The sequence below is a fragment of the Babylonia areolata genome, chromosome 12 (assembly GCF_041734735.1).
Source record: "Babylonia areolata isolate BAREFJ2019XMU chromosome 12, ASM4173473v1, whole genome shotgun sequence".
NCBI lineage: Eukaryota > Metazoa > Mollusca > Gastropoda > Neogastropoda > Buccinidae > Babylonia > Babylonia areolata.
In genome coordinates, this window is record NC_134887.1 from 6,945,468 (window position 1) to 6,967,027 (window position 21,560).

The 21,560-nt window shown below is 40.3% G+C and overlaps 1 protein-coding gene across 1 annotated transcript in view; it reads right to left on the bottom strand.

The window, feature by feature from the left end:
- Positions 1-3,116: 3,116 nt before the first annotated feature.
- Positions 3,117-21,560, bottom strand: part of LOC143288356 (beta-glucuronidase-like) — a 29,418-nt gene continuing 10,974 nt past the window's right edge. The window contains exons 5-12 of the mRNA XM_076596740.1: positions 21,155-21,366; positions 20,503-20,631; positions 16,815-16,990; positions 13,401-13,550; positions 11,430-11,517; positions 8,965-9,141; positions 7,869-8,004; positions 3,117-6,340 (exon numbers count right to left, since the gene is read on the bottom strand). Of these exons, the coding sequence (XP_076452855.1) occupies positions 6,198-6,340; positions 7,869-8,004; positions 8,965-9,141; positions 11,430-11,517; positions 13,401-13,550; positions 16,815-16,990; positions 20,503-20,631; positions 21,155-21,366 (1,211 nt within the window). The 3' untranslated portion in view covers positions 3,117-6,197. The remainder of the gene's footprint in view (positions 6,341-7,868; positions 8,005-8,964; positions 9,142-11,429; positions 11,518-13,400; positions 13,551-16,814; positions 16,991-20,502; positions 20,632-21,154; positions 21,367-21,560) is intronic.

A 21,560-nucleotide genomic window follows, 5' to 3' on the forward strand; every position in this document is an offset into this window, starting at 1 on the left:
GTAATCTTGAAAAAAGGCACTTTGTAAATAAGAGTATGAAGAAATTAGTTACAGACAAAGGAGAAGAAATCCATGAACATAATGTAATATTAAAGGAGGTTCACGATTTCTATAAACATTTATATAAAAAGAGACTTATTCAAACATGTGAAATAGCAGATATTGTTAAGGAAATGCCTAAACTTAGTAATATAGAAATAGAAAACCTTGAGGGTGAAATTACTTATGAAGAAGCTACCCAGGCACTTAAACGCATGCAGAACAATAAGAGTCCAGGTACTGACGGCTTTTCTGCCGAATTTTTTAAATTCTTTTGGAAGGATCTTGGATACTTAATTGTCAGGTCACTAAATGAAGGTTTGAAGAAAGGTGAACTGTCACAAACACAGAAAGAAGGCATAATAATTTGTATACCAAAGGGTGACAAACCAAGAGAATTTATTAAGAACTGGAGACCGATATCTTTATTAAATGTTGTTTATAAAATTGGATCTTCTTGCTTAGCAAATAGAGTTAAGTCTGTGCTGTCCTCTTTAATTAGTGATGACCAAACAGGATTTATGTCTAACAGATTTATTGGTGACAATATTAGATTAATATATGATATGATTCATTATTTAAATTCAAAGCAGTTGCCTGGTTTATTGATTTGTATAGATTTTGAAAAAGCGTTTGATACTGTTGACTTCACTTTCATGATGAAAGTGTTAAAAGCATTTGGATTTGGTCCAGTCTTCTGTAGATGGATAAGTACCTTTTATCAAAATATTAAATCAGCAGTAGTAGTAAACGGAACGGCGTCTTCTTGGTTTCCAGTAGAGAGAGGATGTCGTCAAGGTGATCCCATTTCACCCTACTTATTTCTTCTATGTGTTGAAATCCTTGGCATAATGATAAGAGAAAATAAACTGATTAAAGGTATTAATATTAATAATACAGATCATAAAATTGCACAGTTTGCAGATGACACCCAACTGATGACCAAAGGAGATAGAATATCGTTTGAGGAGATCATAAGGACAACTGACTCGTTTAGTAGTTTTTCAGGATTATATATGAATGCAGGTAAAACTCAAGCAATATGGCTGGGTAGCAGAAAACAATGTCAAATTAGATATCTACCTCATTTAAAAATGGTATGGAACCCACCAAAATTTAAAATCTTAGGAGTGTGGTTTACTGTTGATTTAGAAGAATGTGAGGAATTAAACTATAAAGACAAAATGTCTGAAATTAGAATGTTATTTAGAATATGGATAAAAAGACCGATTACCCCTTTAGGAAGGATAGCTGTTCTCAAGTCACTGATTTTATCAAAAATAACCCAGTTATGGATGTTTCTACCAAATCCACCTGATGAATATATTGATGAGCTGCAGAAGGCATGTTTCAAGTTTATTTGGAACAAAAAACAGGATCGAATAAGTAGAAAAACAGTAATTAAAAGTACAATATTAGGAGGATTAGGAATGTTTGACATCAAACAATTTATTAAAGGTCTTAAGCTGAGCTGGATACGTAAATTAAAGTTTTCAAACCATAAATGGACAATAATAATAAAAGAAAGCAATCCAGTTATCAAAGATATTGATAGATATGGACCCTGTCTACCAACACCTAATGATAAGAATAAGTTCTGGATCCATGTTTTCCAAGCCTACAAAGAATTTTGTCAGAAGGTCCCACTATTAAGTAGTAAAGAAGTTTTAGCAGAACCAATCTTTCTGAACCAAAATATTAAAATTGGAAGTAAGATTTTATCATACAGAAATTGGATGGAAAAGGGGGTCTGGAATATTTCTCATCTAGTGCACGGGGACAGTAGTTTCCTTTCCTATGAAGATTTTAGTCAAAAGCATGGAAATATAACAAATTTCCTTACTTTAAATGGTTGCATAAGGTCAGTTAGAAATTATATAAAAAACCTAAACATTAAAATTGATAATAACACTGCTTTGCAGATGAGAAAATCATTACAAATGATATATTCAGTGAAAAAAGGAACAAAAGTTTATTATGATACTCTAGTTAAAAACAATACGACCCCTAAATGCTGTAAGAAATGGAACGATTTGTTGCAACTGAACATTAATTGGAAACAGACATTTCACAAAATACACAAAATAAGTAATGTTAACTTAAAATGGTTTCAAATAAGATTAGTTCATAGGATTATTGCAACAAACAAATCACTGAAACAGATGAATATCTCTCATAATGATAAATGTAGCTTCTGTGGATCACATCCAGAAACCATTGAACACCTTTTTTGGAGATGTGAGATTGTGCAGAGATTTTGGACTGCTTTCCAAACTGATATTAATAACAAATGCAATAATGTATACAATGCCCAATTATGTGAAGAATTAGTTTTATTTGGAAACTCACACACATTTGCTACAGATGACATTTTAGATTTTATTATTTTACTTGCCAAAAACTTTCTGTACAAATGCAAATTCAATAAACAACCACCACAACTCAATGCATTTAAAACACAGCTCAGATACAGATACAAAATCGAAGAACATGCATCTTATATACTAATGAACCATCATGCTTTCCGTACAAAGTGGAACAGTTACCTTCCAATTATGGAAACTGTTACTTAATCATAATTTCACATGTTCCATAGTTACCATTCTATATAACAGTCCTTACTTTGTACTAATATGTCTTTATTTATTTCTCAATATGTATTATTTGTTTTTTGTGTTTTTTTTTTAACTTTTATAGTTCCTGTTGTCTTTACAATGTGACCAATCACAAGTGTTCTTTTCCAATAATGCAGAAGTGGTATACTCATGATCATTATTATTATGACATTATAATGTCACCACTCGCTTTCGCCTTACCCTAGATACCATTACTATAATAGTTGATACATTTGATGCTGTTGCTATGTCACAACTGGTCTAGGCTATTTACTATTAATGTCATCTTAAATCACCATGATTACTACAATCATTAAGATGCAAGTATTGATTGATTGAATGATTGGACAAATCTTCCTTTCTTCTTTTTATTTTTTTTTTTTATTTATTTTTTTGTTTGTTTGTTTTTTTGTTTCTGTGTGTGTGTGTGTGTTTGTTTATTTGCTTGTTGTTGTTGTTATTGCTGTTGATGTTGTTGTTACAGATTTGTTTTGCCTTGCTATAGCCTGTTTTGTTTTATTTTGTCTTATCTATCTCTCTGTAGTGGAAGATGCTACTGTTCGTTGTATACGGTTTGGTTCATACTATTCTCTGTATTGTATACATGTTTTTGGAAAATTAAAAAAAAAGTTTAAAAAAAAAAAAAAAGAATATACATGCGTCTCACTCCTAAACCATCCCTGCCATGTCTGTCTGACTGTCTGTCTCTCTTACACAAAAGCACATCCGTTCCCACACAGAGACGTAGACACACACACACACACCAACTCACAAATACACACACATACACAGAAGCACATACACACACACACACACACACACACACACACAAAGACACACACACTACTAATAACAAAACCAAAATTTGGGGCTCAAACCTGAAAACTGATACACTTGTCATAAAGGATACCACTGCCTATGATTTTCATACATATTTGAGCAATAAAACAACCGGAACAAGAAAACTCAATCTCTTCTTCATGTCATCATGAGATGATAACTGTCATGTTCACCTCATATATTAAAAAAAAAAAACAAAAAAAAGGGTTTCAAATGTATGACAGATTTTTTTTTTTTTTTTAACCTTGTCATAAAGGCAGCCATACACAGTTTTCTGGGGATCTGCACGCAGGGTATGTTCATGTTTTCATAACCCACTGACCACTGACACACGTTACATGGATCCAGAAACCAGTTCACAGATCTGCTGTCACGCTCTGGCTGTGAACAGTGTGTGCCCTTTTCAGCCTGAATTCAGAGTCTTCTTCTTCTGTGTTCACTCGTATGCACACGAGTGAGCTTTTACGTGTATGACCGTTTTTACCCCGCCATGTAGGCAGCCATACTCCGTTTTCGGGGGTGTGCATGCTGGGTATGTTCTTGTTTCCATAACCCACCGAACGCTGACATGGATTACAGGATCTTTAATGTGCGTATTTGATCTTCTGCTTGCGTTTACACATGAAAGGGGTTCAGGCACTAGCAGGTCTGCACATATGTTGACCTGGGAGATCGTAAAAATCTCCACCCTTTACCCACCAGGCGCCGTAACTGTGATTCGAACCCGGGACCCTCAGATTGACAGTCCAACGCTTTAACCACTCAGCTACTGCGCCCGTCGAATTCAGAGTCAAGTTGGCACATTTGCTCTTGTATCTATCCAGCAGCAGATGTTTTACTGTTATGGTAGTGGTGATCAAAGAATATTTTTTGTCATTCACAAAATATTGATTTGTGAACATTTCCTGGTGTAGTATTACCATAGTGTACATTTTACTGCTCTGGCAGTGGTCAAATAAGTAACCTATACTTTTTTCTTTGATAAAATATGCTGGTTTGTAAATGAGTAATATGTAACTTACGACCTCTAATTCTATTTAAAGAAACTTGGTCGTTTCTTTTTTCCCCGGGAAGGGGAGAATTGTAACGGATGCCATCACATCAATGTGTGCAGGCCTATTTTAAGTACAAGGCACAATTGTTTATTTATACTTTCAGTTTTCTTTCGATGTCTTTTCGAAACATGCATTGTAAAACGTCACACAATCAACACTAATGACAACAATGAAACCTGACGTAATACGAATGACGTGCACATGTGAGATTAAAACATGCAATTAACTTTTGGTGCAGCGTTTTTTGTATGTGTAAGCCACGGGTGACCTCTTGATTCTTCAACAAACCAAGGTCCTTGGTGATCAGAATATAAAACAAAAAAACAAAACCAAAACAAAAAAAAGACAAAGAAACACCAAAATCACTGTACTCAACCCACCAGGCACCGACTCTTCGTTTGAACGCAGGACCTTCAGATTGAAACTGCCAATGCTCTTAATCAAACCACGAAGAAATCGCGCCCATCAAGAAACGGAACAAAAAAGAAACCAAAAAAGAACCACAATATGCAGCAGACCCCCACTTCAACATCATCAACATCCCACAATGGAGAGAAGACAAAAAAAGAAAAGAAATGCAAACAATACTGTACATCATCAGGCACACCATGTTTGTTTGTTTTTTTTTATAAAACTTTTTACACTTTATCCTCTTACTGAGTTACATGACCTTGAGATCGATCTTACCCAAATAAAACAAGGGCCTAGGCAAGGCCTTCAAAACTCAAGTGTGATACCCACATAATCCAACAAAAGGATTTATGAAAAAAAAACCCAACAAAACAAGACACTCCAAAGTAGGTCCTCTGGCAAGAAAACACATGTTGATGTGATCTTGAACTCTGACCCCTAAATTTGTAAATCATTTATGTCTTGGTTAAAAGAAATAACTATACCACATTTAATGAACACTGGATGGAAAACCCAAGTTTTATCACGCTTCTTCATTTTTTCCAACACACCACATTGTGACCTTGACCTTCGACCTTGTCTCTTCATACAGGCTTTGGTATCACCAAGACAGGTCATCGTATCAAACTGGATGAAGATCATGCACAGAAACATCTCTCTCTTGTACGTTATCAATATGACATGCCATAATCCTTTCCTTTAACCATATGCTTTTGGATTTCTTTACGGACCATGTTGTACCCATGGCAAAAATCACAATATCATGTTTAATTAAATTGGATGTGAGATACGATTTCTATCTCGCCAAATGATGACCTTGACCTTTGGTCATCCTCAATTAAATTGGATGTGAGATACGATTTCTATCATGCCAAATGATGACCTTGACCTTTGACCTCTCCTCCTGCTTACCACAACATCACGCAGCAGATGACCTACCCTCCTGCAAAATTTGCTTCCAATGCATAAGAAGTTGGTGAAAAAATGTAAATATTAAAGTTTACCAGCAAGTACACATAAACAGACATCCCCCCGTTATATAGACTCCCTATGTTTGTGCATGTGAGTCCCAAATTATACTGTAAACATAAAAATAATATATGATCTTGTCCCACTCGAAAGGTTTAACACCAACGTTCCGGAATGTTGAATTTCAGCCAATCAAAATTCAGCAATGCATGACAGTGCTGCGTATATATATACAATTTTCAAACAATCAAGAGAACAACTTCTTTCTTCAGCAGGCAATGGCAGCAGGACACGACAGTGTGTTGTTGTTGGAGATAGCGAGGTAACGCTTCCGCAGCAAATGTCCAGAGGCTTTGGGTTGCCGCTGGCGCGTGAGGACACCTTTGCGGTTGCCCACCACTCGGGTAGTGCCTGGAGAGAAGATACAAAGTCTTTTAAGTTTTGGGAACGGTGAAAGGTATCACATACATCTACAGATCTGTGAGGACATCATGTAAAACAAAACGAAAAACAAACAAACAAAACGAAAAAAAAAAAAAAAGACACAAAAGGATTATGACGAATCCTTGTTAATAAAGACTTTTGTCTTGTCTTGTCTTTTCTTTTCTTTTTCTCTCTCACTCTGTATATACTCTGTGTGTGTGTGCGTGTGTGTGTGTGTGTGTGTGTGTGTGTGTGTGTGTGTGCATGTGAGTGTGTGTGTGTGTGTGTGTGTGTGTGTGTGTGTGTGTGTGTATGTGTGTGTGTGTGTGTGTGTGTGTATGTGTGTGTATGTGTGAGTGTGTGTGCATGTGTGTGTATGTGTGCGTGCTTGTGTGTGTGTGTGTGTGCATGTGTGTGTGTGCATGTGTGTGCATGTGTGCGCTTGTGCATAATAAAGAGATTGAGTAAATGTGACAATGTGCACAAATGTGCATGCACACCGGTGTGTGCAAACATGCACACACAAGAACTTGCATATGTGAGTAAATGTGATGGTTGTGTGTCTTTTTGGGTGGGAGGGTGAGTGTGAGTGTTTGGGCGTGTTTGAGTGTTTGTGTGCATGCTTGTGTGTTTGTTTAAGAGAGACTGAGAGCGTTTGAATGTTTGTGTGCATGTCCATGTGTGTCTTTTGGAGTAGGTTTGTGCAAGCATGTCCACGCATGTGTGTGCACATGGCATGAGCAAATACATCCATGCACACTTTCATCTGACAGTAACACACAAAGCCACCTACTCTGCACGGTCACACTTACATCAAATGATAATAATAATAATAATTATTATTATTTTCATTATTATTATCTTCTTTTTTTTTTAATTGATTACAATGATATAATTATGGAATACAGGGTATTGATTATTGTCTCTTTTTGAGTGGATTGTGTAATGGACTATAATATATAAGTATAATGACTTACATCTGTTATTATTGTTAATGTTCACTGTATTCAGATTTTTGTGTTTTTTTTCACCTACATGTCTTCTGAATTGTCATAATGAATTATACACAAAATAAAACGGTGGTCGACCCGAGAAAGTCTGGGAAAAAATTAAAAAATAAAAAAATAATAATAATAAGAGGACACTTGGTATGCCCAATCTAATGATACAAAAGCCCTGAGCATTTACAATGAAAAGCACAATGACATATAAACACTAAAAACACACACAATACACATGCATGTACAAATCCTCCCACTCCAAAATCAGCCCACAGACCCACACTCACTCCACACAAGATGAAAACATACACACACACACAATGCAAACCACACACACACACGCGCGCGCGCGCGCACACACAAGCACACCTTGGCCGCTCAAGGTTTTTGAACACGTGCACGTTCAAAAAAAAAAAAAAAAAAAAAGAACCCTCCATAACCTAACCATAACAATAAATTAAAAAAAACACAAAACGATTAATAAATAATGACAGTTACACACACAGCCAACCTACCCTGCATGGTCATGAAGTCGGCAAAGTTCCACACCATCTCCCCGACCAGGAACTGCGGGCGGAATGCATCGAAGGTCTTGTGGTACTCCGACATGAAGTCCACCTGGAACTCCTCTGTGAAGGTGAAAGATGGCTCCTGGAAAGAATGGGGGGTGAGGGGTGGGGTGGGGGGTGGGGGGGGGGTATTTTGTTAAATGTCCCATCACATATACTGGTGACTGCAGACATTACCTCACCTCTTTCACTGTCATGTTTCTGTGTGAAAAACACTCTCCTCGGTGCAAAATATTTTAGATTCCAAGCTCTCTAAGTCACAGGCTTCGGTTCGTGTCAAAACAACACAATGGATTTTCTTGTGTGTGTGTGTGTGTGTGTTGCTTTGAAATCAAACTGAGTCTGGAAGCGAAGGTTAGTCATTGTTCTTTTGACAGGAAAACTGGTTGCAGCTGTCAATATGTATACCAGAATCAGTATCAGTATCAGTATCTCAAGGAGGCGTCACTGCGTTCGGTCAAATCCATATACGCTACACCACATCTGCCAAGCAGATGCCTGACCAGCAGCGTAACCCAACGCGCTTAGTCAGGCCTTGAGAGAAAAAAAAAAAAAAAAAAAAAAAAAAAAAAAAATATATATATATATATATAATAATAATAAATAAATAAATTTTTTAAAAATAAAATAAAATATATTAAAAAATAATATACATACATTAAAATACAACTACTACTACTACTATTTAAAGGGCGCAAAATCTTGATTAAATCAACTCTAGGCATGCACACACACACACACACACACACACACACACCCAAACTCACACACACACACACACACACAAACACATACACACACCCACACACATACACTCACACACACAAAAACTCACCCCCTCCTCACCCACACACAAATACCCCCAAACCCACAAAAACTCACCCCCTCCTCACCCACACACATACCCCCACACCCACAAAAACTCACCCCCTCCTCACCCACACACATACCCCCAAACCCACAAAAACTCACCCCCTCCTCACCCACACAAATACCCCAACACCCACCCACAAAACCCCCGACACCAGAACGCCTCCAATACCTCATGCAGACCGACAATGGTGTCGGCCCCGTACTCAGTGATCATGATGGGCTTCTTGTGCTTGGAGCGCCACCCGTTCAGGTCGTAGGTCAGCTGCAGGTGAATGACCTCCGTGTGGCCTGTATCGCTGTACCACCCGTAGTAACGGTTGATGCTGATCACGTCCACAAACTGACTCTGGCGGTGTGAAAAGAAAAGAAAGAAAAAGAATAAATAAATAAAAGGAGGGGAAAAAAAAAGTGCAACAGATTCTGTTATGTCGGTTTCTGTATGCATGCACAGACACACAGACACACACACACACAGTATGTATGTACACACAGGCGCATAGATTACTACAACAACAACTAATACTACTACTACTAATAATAATAATACAATAATAACATTAATAATGATGACGATAATAATAATAATAACATCAAAAATATTAATATCAATAATAATGATGTGCATTTATGTAGCACATACCATTTATACCATTTTTGGCTCAAAGGGCATTTAATAATACATGTGGTATCAATAAGACTCAGGAATACAATGATAATAATTAAAAAAAAATGTTAAAGTTCAGATACAAACTCACTATGAAATGCCATTCTAAAAACCAGACTAACATCATTTGCAACTCACACACTTCTCCCACATCATCCTCAATTCCCCAACTTCCCCCCCCCTCCCCCCCCACCCACACACACACAAACACACACACACATCAACTCACACAACATAAACACACAAAGACGGTCTTGGTGGGAGGAAGATCCATAGCTGAAAACAATGAATACATATGCTTTAAGAAAAAGATCTGAAAGGTTAGTGAAACAGTGTCCGATATTTTGTGGTAGAGAGTTCCAGAACTAATGTACGTAGTGTGCAAAATGTTCGGAAACCATGGGACTTGCATCTGTAACAGGGAATTTTAAACATCCGTGTGTCAGACGAAGAATGCAGGCCAGGGTTTGGGTGGACTGTAGCTGTTTTCTGGGTCAAAAGAGTGTGCAAAGGTACAGCACCAGTCTTCTTCTTCTGCATTCACTCGTACGCACACGAGTGGGCTTTTACGTGTATGACCATTTTTACCCCGCCATGTAGGCAGCCATACTCCGTTTTCAGGGGTGTGCATGCTGGGTATGTTCTTGTTTCCATAACCCACCGAACGCTGACATGGATTACAGGATCTTTTAACGTGCGTATTTGATCTTCTGCTTGCATATACACACGAAGGGGGGTTAAGGCACTGGCAGGTCTGCACATATGTTGACCTGGGAGATCGGAAAAATCTCCAACCTTTACCCACCAGGCGCCGTCACCGTAATTCGAACCCGGGACCCTCAGATTGACAGTCTAACGCTTTAACCACTCGGCTATTGCGCCCGTCGCAGCACCAGTCAATGAATTGGAACTCAATGAATGAACTGAAACAATGAATTGAACTCCGTGAGTGTTCACTTGCAAACACACACACACACAGAGGTGTGTGTAATCAGTGAAGCTTGTACATGCATGCTGGACAGTCTGATGTATGTTGCATGCGTGTGCATGTGTACGTGCGTCCATGCATGGTGCATGCGTGTGTGGGTGTGTGCATTTTACTTTTAAAAATTCGATTTATTTGCTGGATGTTCTTATTTGCTGGATGTTCTTATCTGTTTACATGGTTGTGTAATACCTTTGTGTCTTAATGTGTGTGTCACATGTGTGTGTGTGTGTGTGTGTGTGTTTGTATGTGTGTTTGTGCTTGTGTGTGTGTGTGTGTGTGTGTGTGTGTGTGTGTGTGTGTGTGTGTGTTTGTGTGCGTGTGTGTGTGTGTGAGATTTTTAAAAATACAGTCTATTTGCTGAGTGTTTTTTGGTTTTTTTGGTTTTTTTTGTATACATTGCTGTTCTTGCTGAATGGGTTTTTTTTTTTTTTTAATTTGTATACATTGTTGTGCAATACCTAATTTCCATGTGGATTATCAATACATTAAAAAAAAGAAAGAATCAAATTGAATTGAATCAAATTATTTCTAACTTCTGAAAAAGCAATCGCAGACAGGGGCAGACGGGCGCAGTAGCCGAGTGGTTAAAGCGTTGGACTTTCAATCTGAGGGTCCTGGGTTCGAATCTCGGTGCACCTGGTGGGTAAAGGGTGGAGATTTTTCCGATCTCCCAGGTCAACATATGTGCAGACCTGCTAGTGCCTGAACCCCCTTCGTGTGTATACACAAGCAGAATATCAAATACGCATGTAAAAGATCCTGTAATCCATGTCAGCGGTCGGTGGGTTATGGAAACAAAAACATACCCAGCATGCACACCCCGAAAGCGGAGCATGGCTGCCTACATGGCAGGGTAAAAACGGTCATACACGTAAAAGCCCACTCGTGTACGTATGAGTGAACGTGGGAGTTGCAGCCCACAAACGCAGAAGAAGAAGAAGACAGGGGCAAAAAGGAAGCGTAGAACAAGTTTCGCACTTACGACCAGGTCGGAAGTGTAGTCCTGACTGCAGGCAAAGGTGATAGGTCTGCCGGCTTTGTCCACTTGACGCGTGTGGCTGATGACCTCTCTGGAGACAATGATGGACACACACACCACTGCTGACATCTGATCACTCATTTGTGTAAACAAAGTGTGTCAGTGTAATAACATAAAGGAAATTTTCTTCCTAAACTTACGTTTCAGTAACATACTTACCGTGACCCACTAGTGCAGACTCCGGCAGGGGTCTGATTCCTGCCCTGTGCAAAGTACCGTAAAGTTCAGTCTATAAGCCGCGACTTTTTACCCCAGCTTCAACCTCTGCAGCTTATACAATGATGCGGCTTATTTGCGGATTTTAACGATCCCGGGAGTGTCACGTTCTCGTCTATTCTTGGCTGCCCTTCAACTCGCCAAAATCATGATTTCTGTCCATGAATTTTTGGATGAGCTTCAGGGTAGCGTGCTAACTGTTCACGTTTTATAAATCAAATCCGCACACATTAAAGCCTTCAGATCAGCATTCAGTTATACTCTGCTCAAGCGTACACCCTCATCATGCCGAAAACATGACGTTATGCCTATGATGCAGCCTTCAAATTGAAGGCGATCGACCTAGCAGACGACAGTGCAAGTGACGAACCAGTAGCGACCTCGACCTTCATGTTCATGAAGTGAAAGTGAGGTTGAAGTCAGTGACATAATGGCGGAGGAAGCTGTGCTGGTTCTCTTCAACTCTGGACACTGAAGACGAAGATTTTTGTGGATTCAGTGAGCAGGATGACGTTGAATAAATGTGACTATCCCTAAATTATGGATCTTATTTTCGTTGTGTTTATCTATTATTTTTTGGGGGGCACTAGCAGTATTTTCGCTTGCTTTTCTTTGTGTTGCTCCCGCTTGTGTTTATTTCATAACCTACAGTATCGACAGCTTTTCTGTAGTATCAGTATGTGTTCCGGTACAGGAAATAAGTGCAGCTTATAAACTGATGCGGCTTATGTATTTATAAAGTTCAATTTTTTCCAAAATTTAGTGGGTGCGGCTTATATACCAGTGCGCTCAATAGACCGAACTTTACGGTACTACCCACCTATGCGGAGAAAACGTGACGGATGCTATAACTGAGTGGTTAAAGCGTTGGGACTTTCAATCTGAGGGTCCTGGGTTCAAATCTTAGCAACGGCGCCTGGTGGGCAAAGGGTGGAGATTTTTTCCGATCTGCAAGGTCAATGTATGTGCAGACCTGCTAGTGCCTGAACCCCTGTTGTGTGTATAAGCACGCAGAAGATCAAATATGCACACTCAAGATCCTGTGATCTATGTCAGCGTTCGGTGGGTTATGGAAACAAGAACATACCCTCAGTATGTACATCCCCGAAAACGGAGTATGGCTGCCTACATGGTGTGGTAAATAAAACAAAACGGTCATGCACTTAAAATGTTAAATATCTGAGTGTGTAATAAAACAAGCGTGATTGAAACGTGATTAAAAGATACAGGAAATGAATGATGAGCGCCCCATGGTAGCCGTCAGTCGGCTCTACCCAGACTGTTGTGCAAATGACCCTGTGTTTGTAAAGCGATTAGAGCTTGGCCTCCAACCAAGAATAGGCACTACTTAAGTATCTATATCATTCATTCATATTGCAGTTGTGTGTGTGTGTGTGTGTGTGTGTGTGTGTCTGTGTGTGCGTGTGTGTGTCTGTGTGTTTGTGCGTCTGTGTTTGTCTGTATGTGTCTGTGTGGGTGTGTCTGTGGTAAACCTTGGCATTTTCTCAGCTTCTACAAGTGGAATAGGATCCAAAATCGGCAGGACAGTAGGTATGAATAAGGTTAACGTTTTTGATATATAAACCAAACAACAAAAACAACACCCTCCCCCCACCTCCCCCCCCAAAAAAAACAACAACAACAACAACACATATACATAAAAAGCAGTGAACATGATAATGCTTCCCCGACACTCACTTGAAGTAGGTCTCTGCCTGTGGCAGCCACGACGCCGGTTCGTTGGCCACAGACCACATGATGACTGAGGGTCGGTTCTTGTCACGCCGCACCAGCTCCGTCATCACCTCCTTGTGGTGAGCCAGAGACACCGGGCCCATGTTGGTTATGCTGAAACACAGGAGGAAGGCGGCAGAGCGGTTATGATGCTCATCTGCCAGTGTCAGTGAGGAGGAGGAGGATCTGGTTTGGGTCGATTCCTTCTCTCGCTCTTTCTCCAAAACTTGACTGGAAAAATCAACCTTGACTGTCTTGCCATTTGGATGAGACGATAAACCAAGCATGCCAATCCAGAGTCCAAGAGGGTCTGAGTTTTCTTCTTCTTCTTCTGTGTTCACTCGTATGCACACGAGTGGGCTTTTACATGTATGACCATTTTTACCCCGCCATGTAGGCAGCCATACTCCGTTTTCGGGGGTGTGCATGCTGGGTATGTTCTTGTTTCCATAATCCACCGAACGCTGACATGGATTACAGGATCTTTAACGTGCATATTTGATCTTCTGCTTGCATATACACACGAAGGGGGTTCAGGCACGAGCAGGTCTGCACATATGTTGACCTGGGAGATCGTAAAAATCTCCACCCTTTACCCACCAGGCGCCATCACCGTGATTCGAACCCGGGACCCTCAGATTGACAGTCCAATGCTTTAACCACTCGGCTATTGCGCCCGTCAAGGTCTGAGTTTGATTTCCACTCTAGCTCTTTTTTTTCCAAACTTGACTGGAAAAATCAACCTTGAGCGTCTTGGCGTTTAGATGAGACGATAAACCTAGGTCCTCCCATGTGCAGCACGTACTTGGCGGCATGCTGAAAACGAACCCACAGCAACAAAAGGGTTGTCCTCTGGCTAAATTCTGTGGAAGAAATCCACTCTGATGGGCACACAATAATTATATAGGCATGCCGCCCCCCCGAAAGCGGAGTACGGCTGCCTACATGGCAGGGTAAAAACGGTCATACACGTAAAAGACCACTCGTGCACATACGAGTGAACGTGGGAGTTGCAGCTCACGAACACTGAAGAAGAAGAATATAGTCATGCACTCGAGGCCTGACGAATCATGCTGGGTTCTGCTGCTGGTCAGGCGTCTGCCTCGCAGATAGGGTGCAGCGTCCTTAGATTTGTCTGAATGCAGTGGCGCCTCCTTGAAAAAAAAAACTGAAACTGAAAGCTCAAAACAGGCTTTGCTTTCCTTACTTTCCAGCCTGAAGAAGGAACAGCATGTCCGTTTTTGCTGCAACAGATGTCATCCTCCTTTCTCTTTCTCTTTTTACTTTATTTTTTATTTTTCTATCATTATCATTTTTTGATAACATTTCTAATCAGGTTTCTTCTTCTTTTTTTTTTTTCTTTTTTTTTCTTTTTTTCACAAACCAACAGTCACCCACACACATTTCGATGACAAGAGAAAGTAGAATAAACATAGCAGACTAAAGAAAAGAGAGAAACCAGGGTATAACTAAATTCAATTAAACAGATCAATAAAATAAAAACCACCACAACAAAAATGCCAGCAAGAGTAAAATGAAAAAGAAAAAAAAAAGAAGAAGAAAAAATCAACAATACAAAAAGCCCATAACAAATTAAAAACATATGTATACATAATTAAGCATATATACATATGCATAAACACCCGACTTTGGAAAACTGGACGGATGATGGTTTGCACTTCCCACTATCATCAAACTAGTTATTCATGGTCTTGCACTGAGATGCAAAATATAGAATTAGAACACATTTAGATTCTCCTGTCACTTTTACCCTTAAGTATTGACAGATTTCCAATTACCACACACTTTTTTTTTTTTTTTTTTTTTGGCCAGCAAACTTTTTCCTATGGTAAATTACCTCAAGAAAAAAAATCATTGCTTTCTAATGACTTTTCTTTTCATAATACGATGGAAATAAAGAAAAGCAGATCAGAACAAAAAAAACAAAAAAAAAATCAACTACGAAATTAATAAATACACACTCATACAAAAAAAAAAAAGCAAAATAAAGCAAGTTTTCTGTCAGTGGAAATATAAGAAGACAAAGAGTAACATTCAAGTCATTTGTAAAAAAAAAATAATAATGATAAAAGGAATAAATGAATAAATAAATAAATAATGTATAAATAAATAAATAAATGTATAAATAAATAAATAAAATGTTGGTAATGGTGTTCTGATCAACAAGTCAGAATCCACCTGCAAGATAAATGTGCAATGCCAACAACATGTACAGCACAACATACACAATGATTTTGTTGAAACAGGGTTGCTTTTGGTAACTAAAGCAAATGGAATCAGCTCAGGGATTTCAGTGAGCAAATTTTCGTTAACACCAGTTGGCAGAGAAATCAATCTGAAATTCAACGCTGCTTTTTAAGTTTTTCCGTTCTACATCTATGCTCCAGTAGTGTTTTGAATGTGACCAAATCAGTCTGCTTATTATCTCGTTTACACTTTCACAGACGTAGGATCCAGCCACCAGAATAATAAAATCAACTGCCTCATCAGTTTTGATATTTTCATCACATCCAAACAAAATAATGACAGGAGTTATAGCCTTTTTTGTATTGCATTGCATTGCATTGCATTGCATTGCATTGCACTGTATTGTATTGTATTGTATTGTATTGTATTGTATTGTACAGCCACCAGAATAATAAAATCAACTACCTCATCAGTTTTGATATTTTCATCACATCTAAACAAAATTATGACATAAGTTACAGCCTTTTTTTTGCATTGCATTGCATTGCACTGCATTGTATTGCATAATACTGTATTGCATTGCATTGCATTGCATTGCATTGTATTGTATTGTATTGTGTTTGTATTACTCTGCGTCACAACAGATTTCTGCGTGTGAAATTCAGTCTTCTCTCCCTGGGGTGAGGACGTCACCACAGTGCAACGCCACCCCTTTCTTCTTTTTTTTTTTTTCGTTTTTAATGCCTGTAAACCTACTTGTTTTCCTATCAAAGTGGACTCTTCTCCAGAAGTTCGCCACAGACAACCCTCGCACTGTGCCATGGGTTCTTTTACACTAAAGCAATAAGTGCACGATACACACGAGACCTCTGCTTTTATCATCTCATACGAATGACCATCAGTATGCACCAGTATGCATTACCTCAATGTGCAGATGTGTGTGTGAGTGTTGTTGTTGGTTGTTGTTTTTTTCCCCCCCTATCATTCATGGATAATTCTGATATATCCAAGTATCTTTTTTTCCTTCAGTCTTTTTTTTCTTTCTTCTTCTTCTACTTCTTCTTCGCATATATAATCATATGGATGTGTGTATGTTTTGTAATCTTAATTTAAAAAAATTTGAATAAAAAAGTTTTGACAAAAAAAAAGAAAAAAAAAAGTATGCATTACCTCTTGATGCCGACACCGGGACTTTCGTCAATGACGGCGATACCCTGCTGGTCAGCCTGATCCATGATCTCCTCAGCGTACGGGTAGTGGGAAGTGCGGAAGCAGTTGGCTCCCAGCCATCGCAGCATGTTGAAGTCACGGGCGATCAGAGGGTAGTCCAGCCCTTTGCCCCGGATCTGATACACACGTACACCCCCCCAAAAAAGGGAAAAAGACCATAATTGTCTTACCTTTTCTGATGCTTCTTTTATTTTTATTTATTCATTTACTTTGTGTGTGTGTGTGTGTGTGTGTGTGTGTGTGTGCTTGTACTATCTTCATTATGCAATAAGAGAGTGGACAGCTCTATGTCACATGCAGACAGGGCACACACATTATTGAAATGCAATGCAAAGTATAGCTGATATGTCTATCAAAAAAATATGACTGCTCAGTTACAAATAATAACTGATCAGGACTGTACTCTATATTCAGGAAACATTGTTTTCCTTAAAAAAAAAAAGAAAAAAGACTTTTAAAAAGATTGAGTAAAGACGAATAATAGCAAGAATTTCTCACTCAGTGAAATATGTCAATACAGTAGGGTTGTTGTTCTTGTCTCGTTTGTCATTTATCAGATGGATTCCCCCGTCTCCTTAACAAAGGCGGCAGTACGTTGCAGGTCCTCCAGTCCTCCATAGAGCTTCCGGGCCGCTGGGATTGGGTCGGGCCAGGTTTTCTCTCGGAGCGCTTGGTGGAGCGGGCAGGACTGCAGCAGATGTTCTGTTGTCTGGCTGCCTGTTCTGCAGGGGCACTGCTCTGTGTCACTGATACGGAGTTTCGTGTATAGGTGGTGTTTCAGGCGGCTGTGGCCTGTCCTGAGCCTGAAAATGGCTACCTGCTCTCGACGAGTCAGCAGGTAGTACAGGTCTGCTCTGTTGTGGCGTGGATGCTGCTGCTTCCACTTGTTCTGAAGCTTGGCCTTACTGATGGTACTGGATTCAGAGTAGCTGGTAGACCTGTCCATCTGCTCTTTCGTAGAATACTCTCTCATGGTAAATCCCACTTCAACACCAGGGCTGGATTGTATGAGCGATCTTTAGCAGCACCAAGTTTACTTAACTTTGATAAAACAGCTCTTCCTGTACTAACATATGGTTGTGAACTTGGCGTTCTGACAAATATCTGATATTGTGACAAAACTTGCAACTGAAATTTTACAAGTTAGTTCTGAAACACAGACGGTCTACCCCATCTTTTATGGCATTTGGTCAAACTGGTAAGTTTCCTGTGTCTGTCTCTGTGAAACCCAGAATGCTAGTGTTCTGGTATGAGCTTGCTACTTGCCAAGGACTTTATAAGCTGTCTTAGATTATTTACAGATGTCTCTTCAATTTATACAACACCAACATATATCAGAACCAATACATGAAAAGTATTCATACTACACTGAACGAAACTCGATTACGCAGTTTTTGGTTGAACCAACAGTTTCCTTGCACATCCTGCATGGTTTAAAGAGAAAGTTAAGCGTAGTTTAATAGATCACTTTTTGCAAGACTGGCGTCGACATTTAGATAATGATACCATGTTTATTACTTACAGAATGTTAAAACCAAATTTTGGTCAAGACACTTCTTTTTTTAACGTGTTACCAACTAATTGTGTCACTGAGTTATCAAAGTTTTGAGCAACCAGCAATGCACTGCCTGTTCATGAACAGCGTTTCAACAATTCACCAAGAAATGAAAGAATCTGTGATAAATGTTCCACAAATCATCGTCTTCTTCTGCGTTCACTCGTATGCACACGAGTGGGCTTTTACGTGTATGACCATTTTTACCCCGCCATGTAGGCAGCCATACTCCGTTTTCGGGGGTGTGCATGCTGGGTATGTTTTTGTTTCCATAACCCACCGAACGCTGACATGGATTACAGGATCTTTAACGTGCGTATCTGATCTTCTGCTTGCATATACACACGAAGGGGGTTCAGGCACTAGCAGGTCTGCACATATGTTGACCTGGGAGATCGTAAAAATCTCCACCCTTTACCCACCAGGCGCCGTCACCGTGATTCGAACCCGGGACCCTCAGATTGACAGTCCAACGCTTTAACCACTCGGCTATTGCGCCCGTCTTTCCACAAATGATATTGCTGATAAGTTTCACTCTTTGTTTTTATACCCCTTCTTTGACAGCATCAGAAAAAAAAAATGTTTACCTACATATCACAGAACCAGTACAAACACCATTAAATCCCACTTTCTGTTTTCTGAAAGAAACAGAAGAACATTACTAAAAACTTAAAACATTTGTCTCTACAATTTCATCTTATTTAATTTTGTCACGGATATTACGAAGGGAAATGATTGTTAATGTGTAATTTGCCTGTTTGCTCGTGTGGGCCTTTTGTGTTTGCTTACTTTTTGACATCACTGTTTTTGTCAATAATGTGCATGTCAAAGACACTGATGTACACCAGCCGCCGTGGCGAAGTGGTTAGCGTCGCGGACTGACGGCTGGGAGGACGCAGGTTCGAATCCCAGCAGAGGTGGGTTTTTCGGCCCGTGGCTGGCTCCTACCCAGAGTTGAGTGTGCTGTGGGCTTAAATGGGGAGACTGGGACCACACAGTCGAGTGTCATCCACTTCAAGGATGCGTCTTTGGGTGTGTTGCTCTAATTACCTGACCAACACTGCAAGTGTCTGTATCTCTCAGGCCTGGTTAACACCGGGATATAGTTATGAAAGGAAGCAAAGAGTACAGCCTTGTCACGCAGTCCCAAACCAAAATGGACCTCCATAGCAACATCGTCATCGTCATCCTCCTCCTCCTTCATCGTCATCAATATAAACAAAATAGTCTCAAAGTCTGTGGCCTTTCATGCCCTGCTCTCATGGTGACCTCAGTTTCGATACCCCTCCACTTCCGTGCTTGGGGTGAGTCCTATCAATGTCGTCAGTGTCGGCAGATTCATGGGGGGCTATTGTTTGAAGGACGTGGTGGCGGTCTCCACTCTGGGAGGGACGCTCACTCAGTCTGGCTCCACGACTAAGCCATTATTGTCGTTAGTAGGGGGCTTAGTAGGTGGTGTCCTAAGTACGTTAGAACAGGCACCACTGAACACCACCGAAGTGACTCAGCAGCAGTGCAGGGTCTCCTCTGGTGTGTGGCCTCCTGGCGACCTAACATCGATGGTTCCCTGTGGACTGCCGACGCTGGAACTGCGACGGATGAACCCGGGTGTGGCCGTGTATGGGGGAATCTAAATGAGCGGCGTGGGATCAACGGTGCAGATGATGGGGCAGCAAAAAAAAAAAGAAAAAAAAAAAAGAAAGACACTGATGTACAATGTTTCCATGCTCCCCGGGGGCACGTGAACTATGCTTCCTGCCTTGCCTTACCGGTAAAAACGTTCCTGACTCCGCACCAGTTCCACAGACTTCTTTGTTCGTGGGCTGTGACTGCCACATTCGTTCGTACGTACACGAGTGGGCTTTTACGTGTATGACCGTTTTTACCCCACCATGTTGGCAGCCATACTCCATTTTCAGGGGCAGTTCTGGAACATTCTCAACGCTAAGCAAACCTAACGCTGCAAAGATGGTACACGCCACCTAGACTCGTTATCTAAGAATGACAGCAACAACAAGAAAAAAAAAATAAAGAAAAAAAAATAATAAAGAAGAATAAAACTCTATAACTTACATCAGAATCTTCATGCTTGGCCACCCCGTGACAGTAGAACGGACGGCCGTTGATCAGGAACTGACTGTCAGTGACGTTCAGTGTGCGAACTCCGAATGGCTGACGGTAGATGTCCCCTGATACGTTCACCTGTCCAAGCAAAAACCTTTCAGTTTTACCCCTTTGACCAATGATGACGTGTGTGTACTCATCTGCGAAGGGCTGTCACCTCAGTGATGCAAGACAGAACTTTCAGAACAGGATGCTGGTCACCACATACATACACACATGCATGCACACACACTTGCACATGCACGCACACATACACACACACACACATAAGCACACACATGCACACACACAAACACACACACACACACACTTTTCCATCCAGTAATTCCCCCCTCCCCATTCCCCACTCTCTCCTTCCCTCTCAGTAATAAAACAAAAACAAACAAAAACAAACAAAAAAAAGACTTCCAGGTTACAACAATAATCCCTCCCTCCCCCCCCCCTCCACCCCCCCACCCCCCCCAGCTCCTTCCCTTGCAGTAAAAAAAAAAAAAAAAAAAAAAGAAATTAAAAAAAATCCTACTAAAATAAAATAAAAAGGCGACGACTTCCAAGTAACGTAAAGATCACAACAACAACAAACAACCCCTGGAGACCTGACCTTTAAAATATACATGTAACCGGGGTCGTCCGGGTTCATGGTCCACGGCCACCAGGGCCGAGCGTCGTGGATGACCACCGTGTCGCTCAGGCGGCCACTGGGGTGGGAGGAGGGGACGGGGTCGCCGTTCTTGTGTTCCACCGTCACCTGCACGGCTGGAGGGGCCTGTTCGGAGCCGACCCCTCCGGGCGTCACCTCGTAGGTCACTATGCCTGCACCCACACCCGTCATCCATCAAACACACACACACACACACACACACACAGAGTGCTGTTACAGCAAAAAAAAAAATTTTCATTTTATTTTATTTTGTTTCATTTTCTTTCGGGGTTTTTTTTTTTTTTTTTGTTCTTTTTAATTTTTGACTCACTTGTGTGAACAATGTGAGTAGATATTATAATAACCT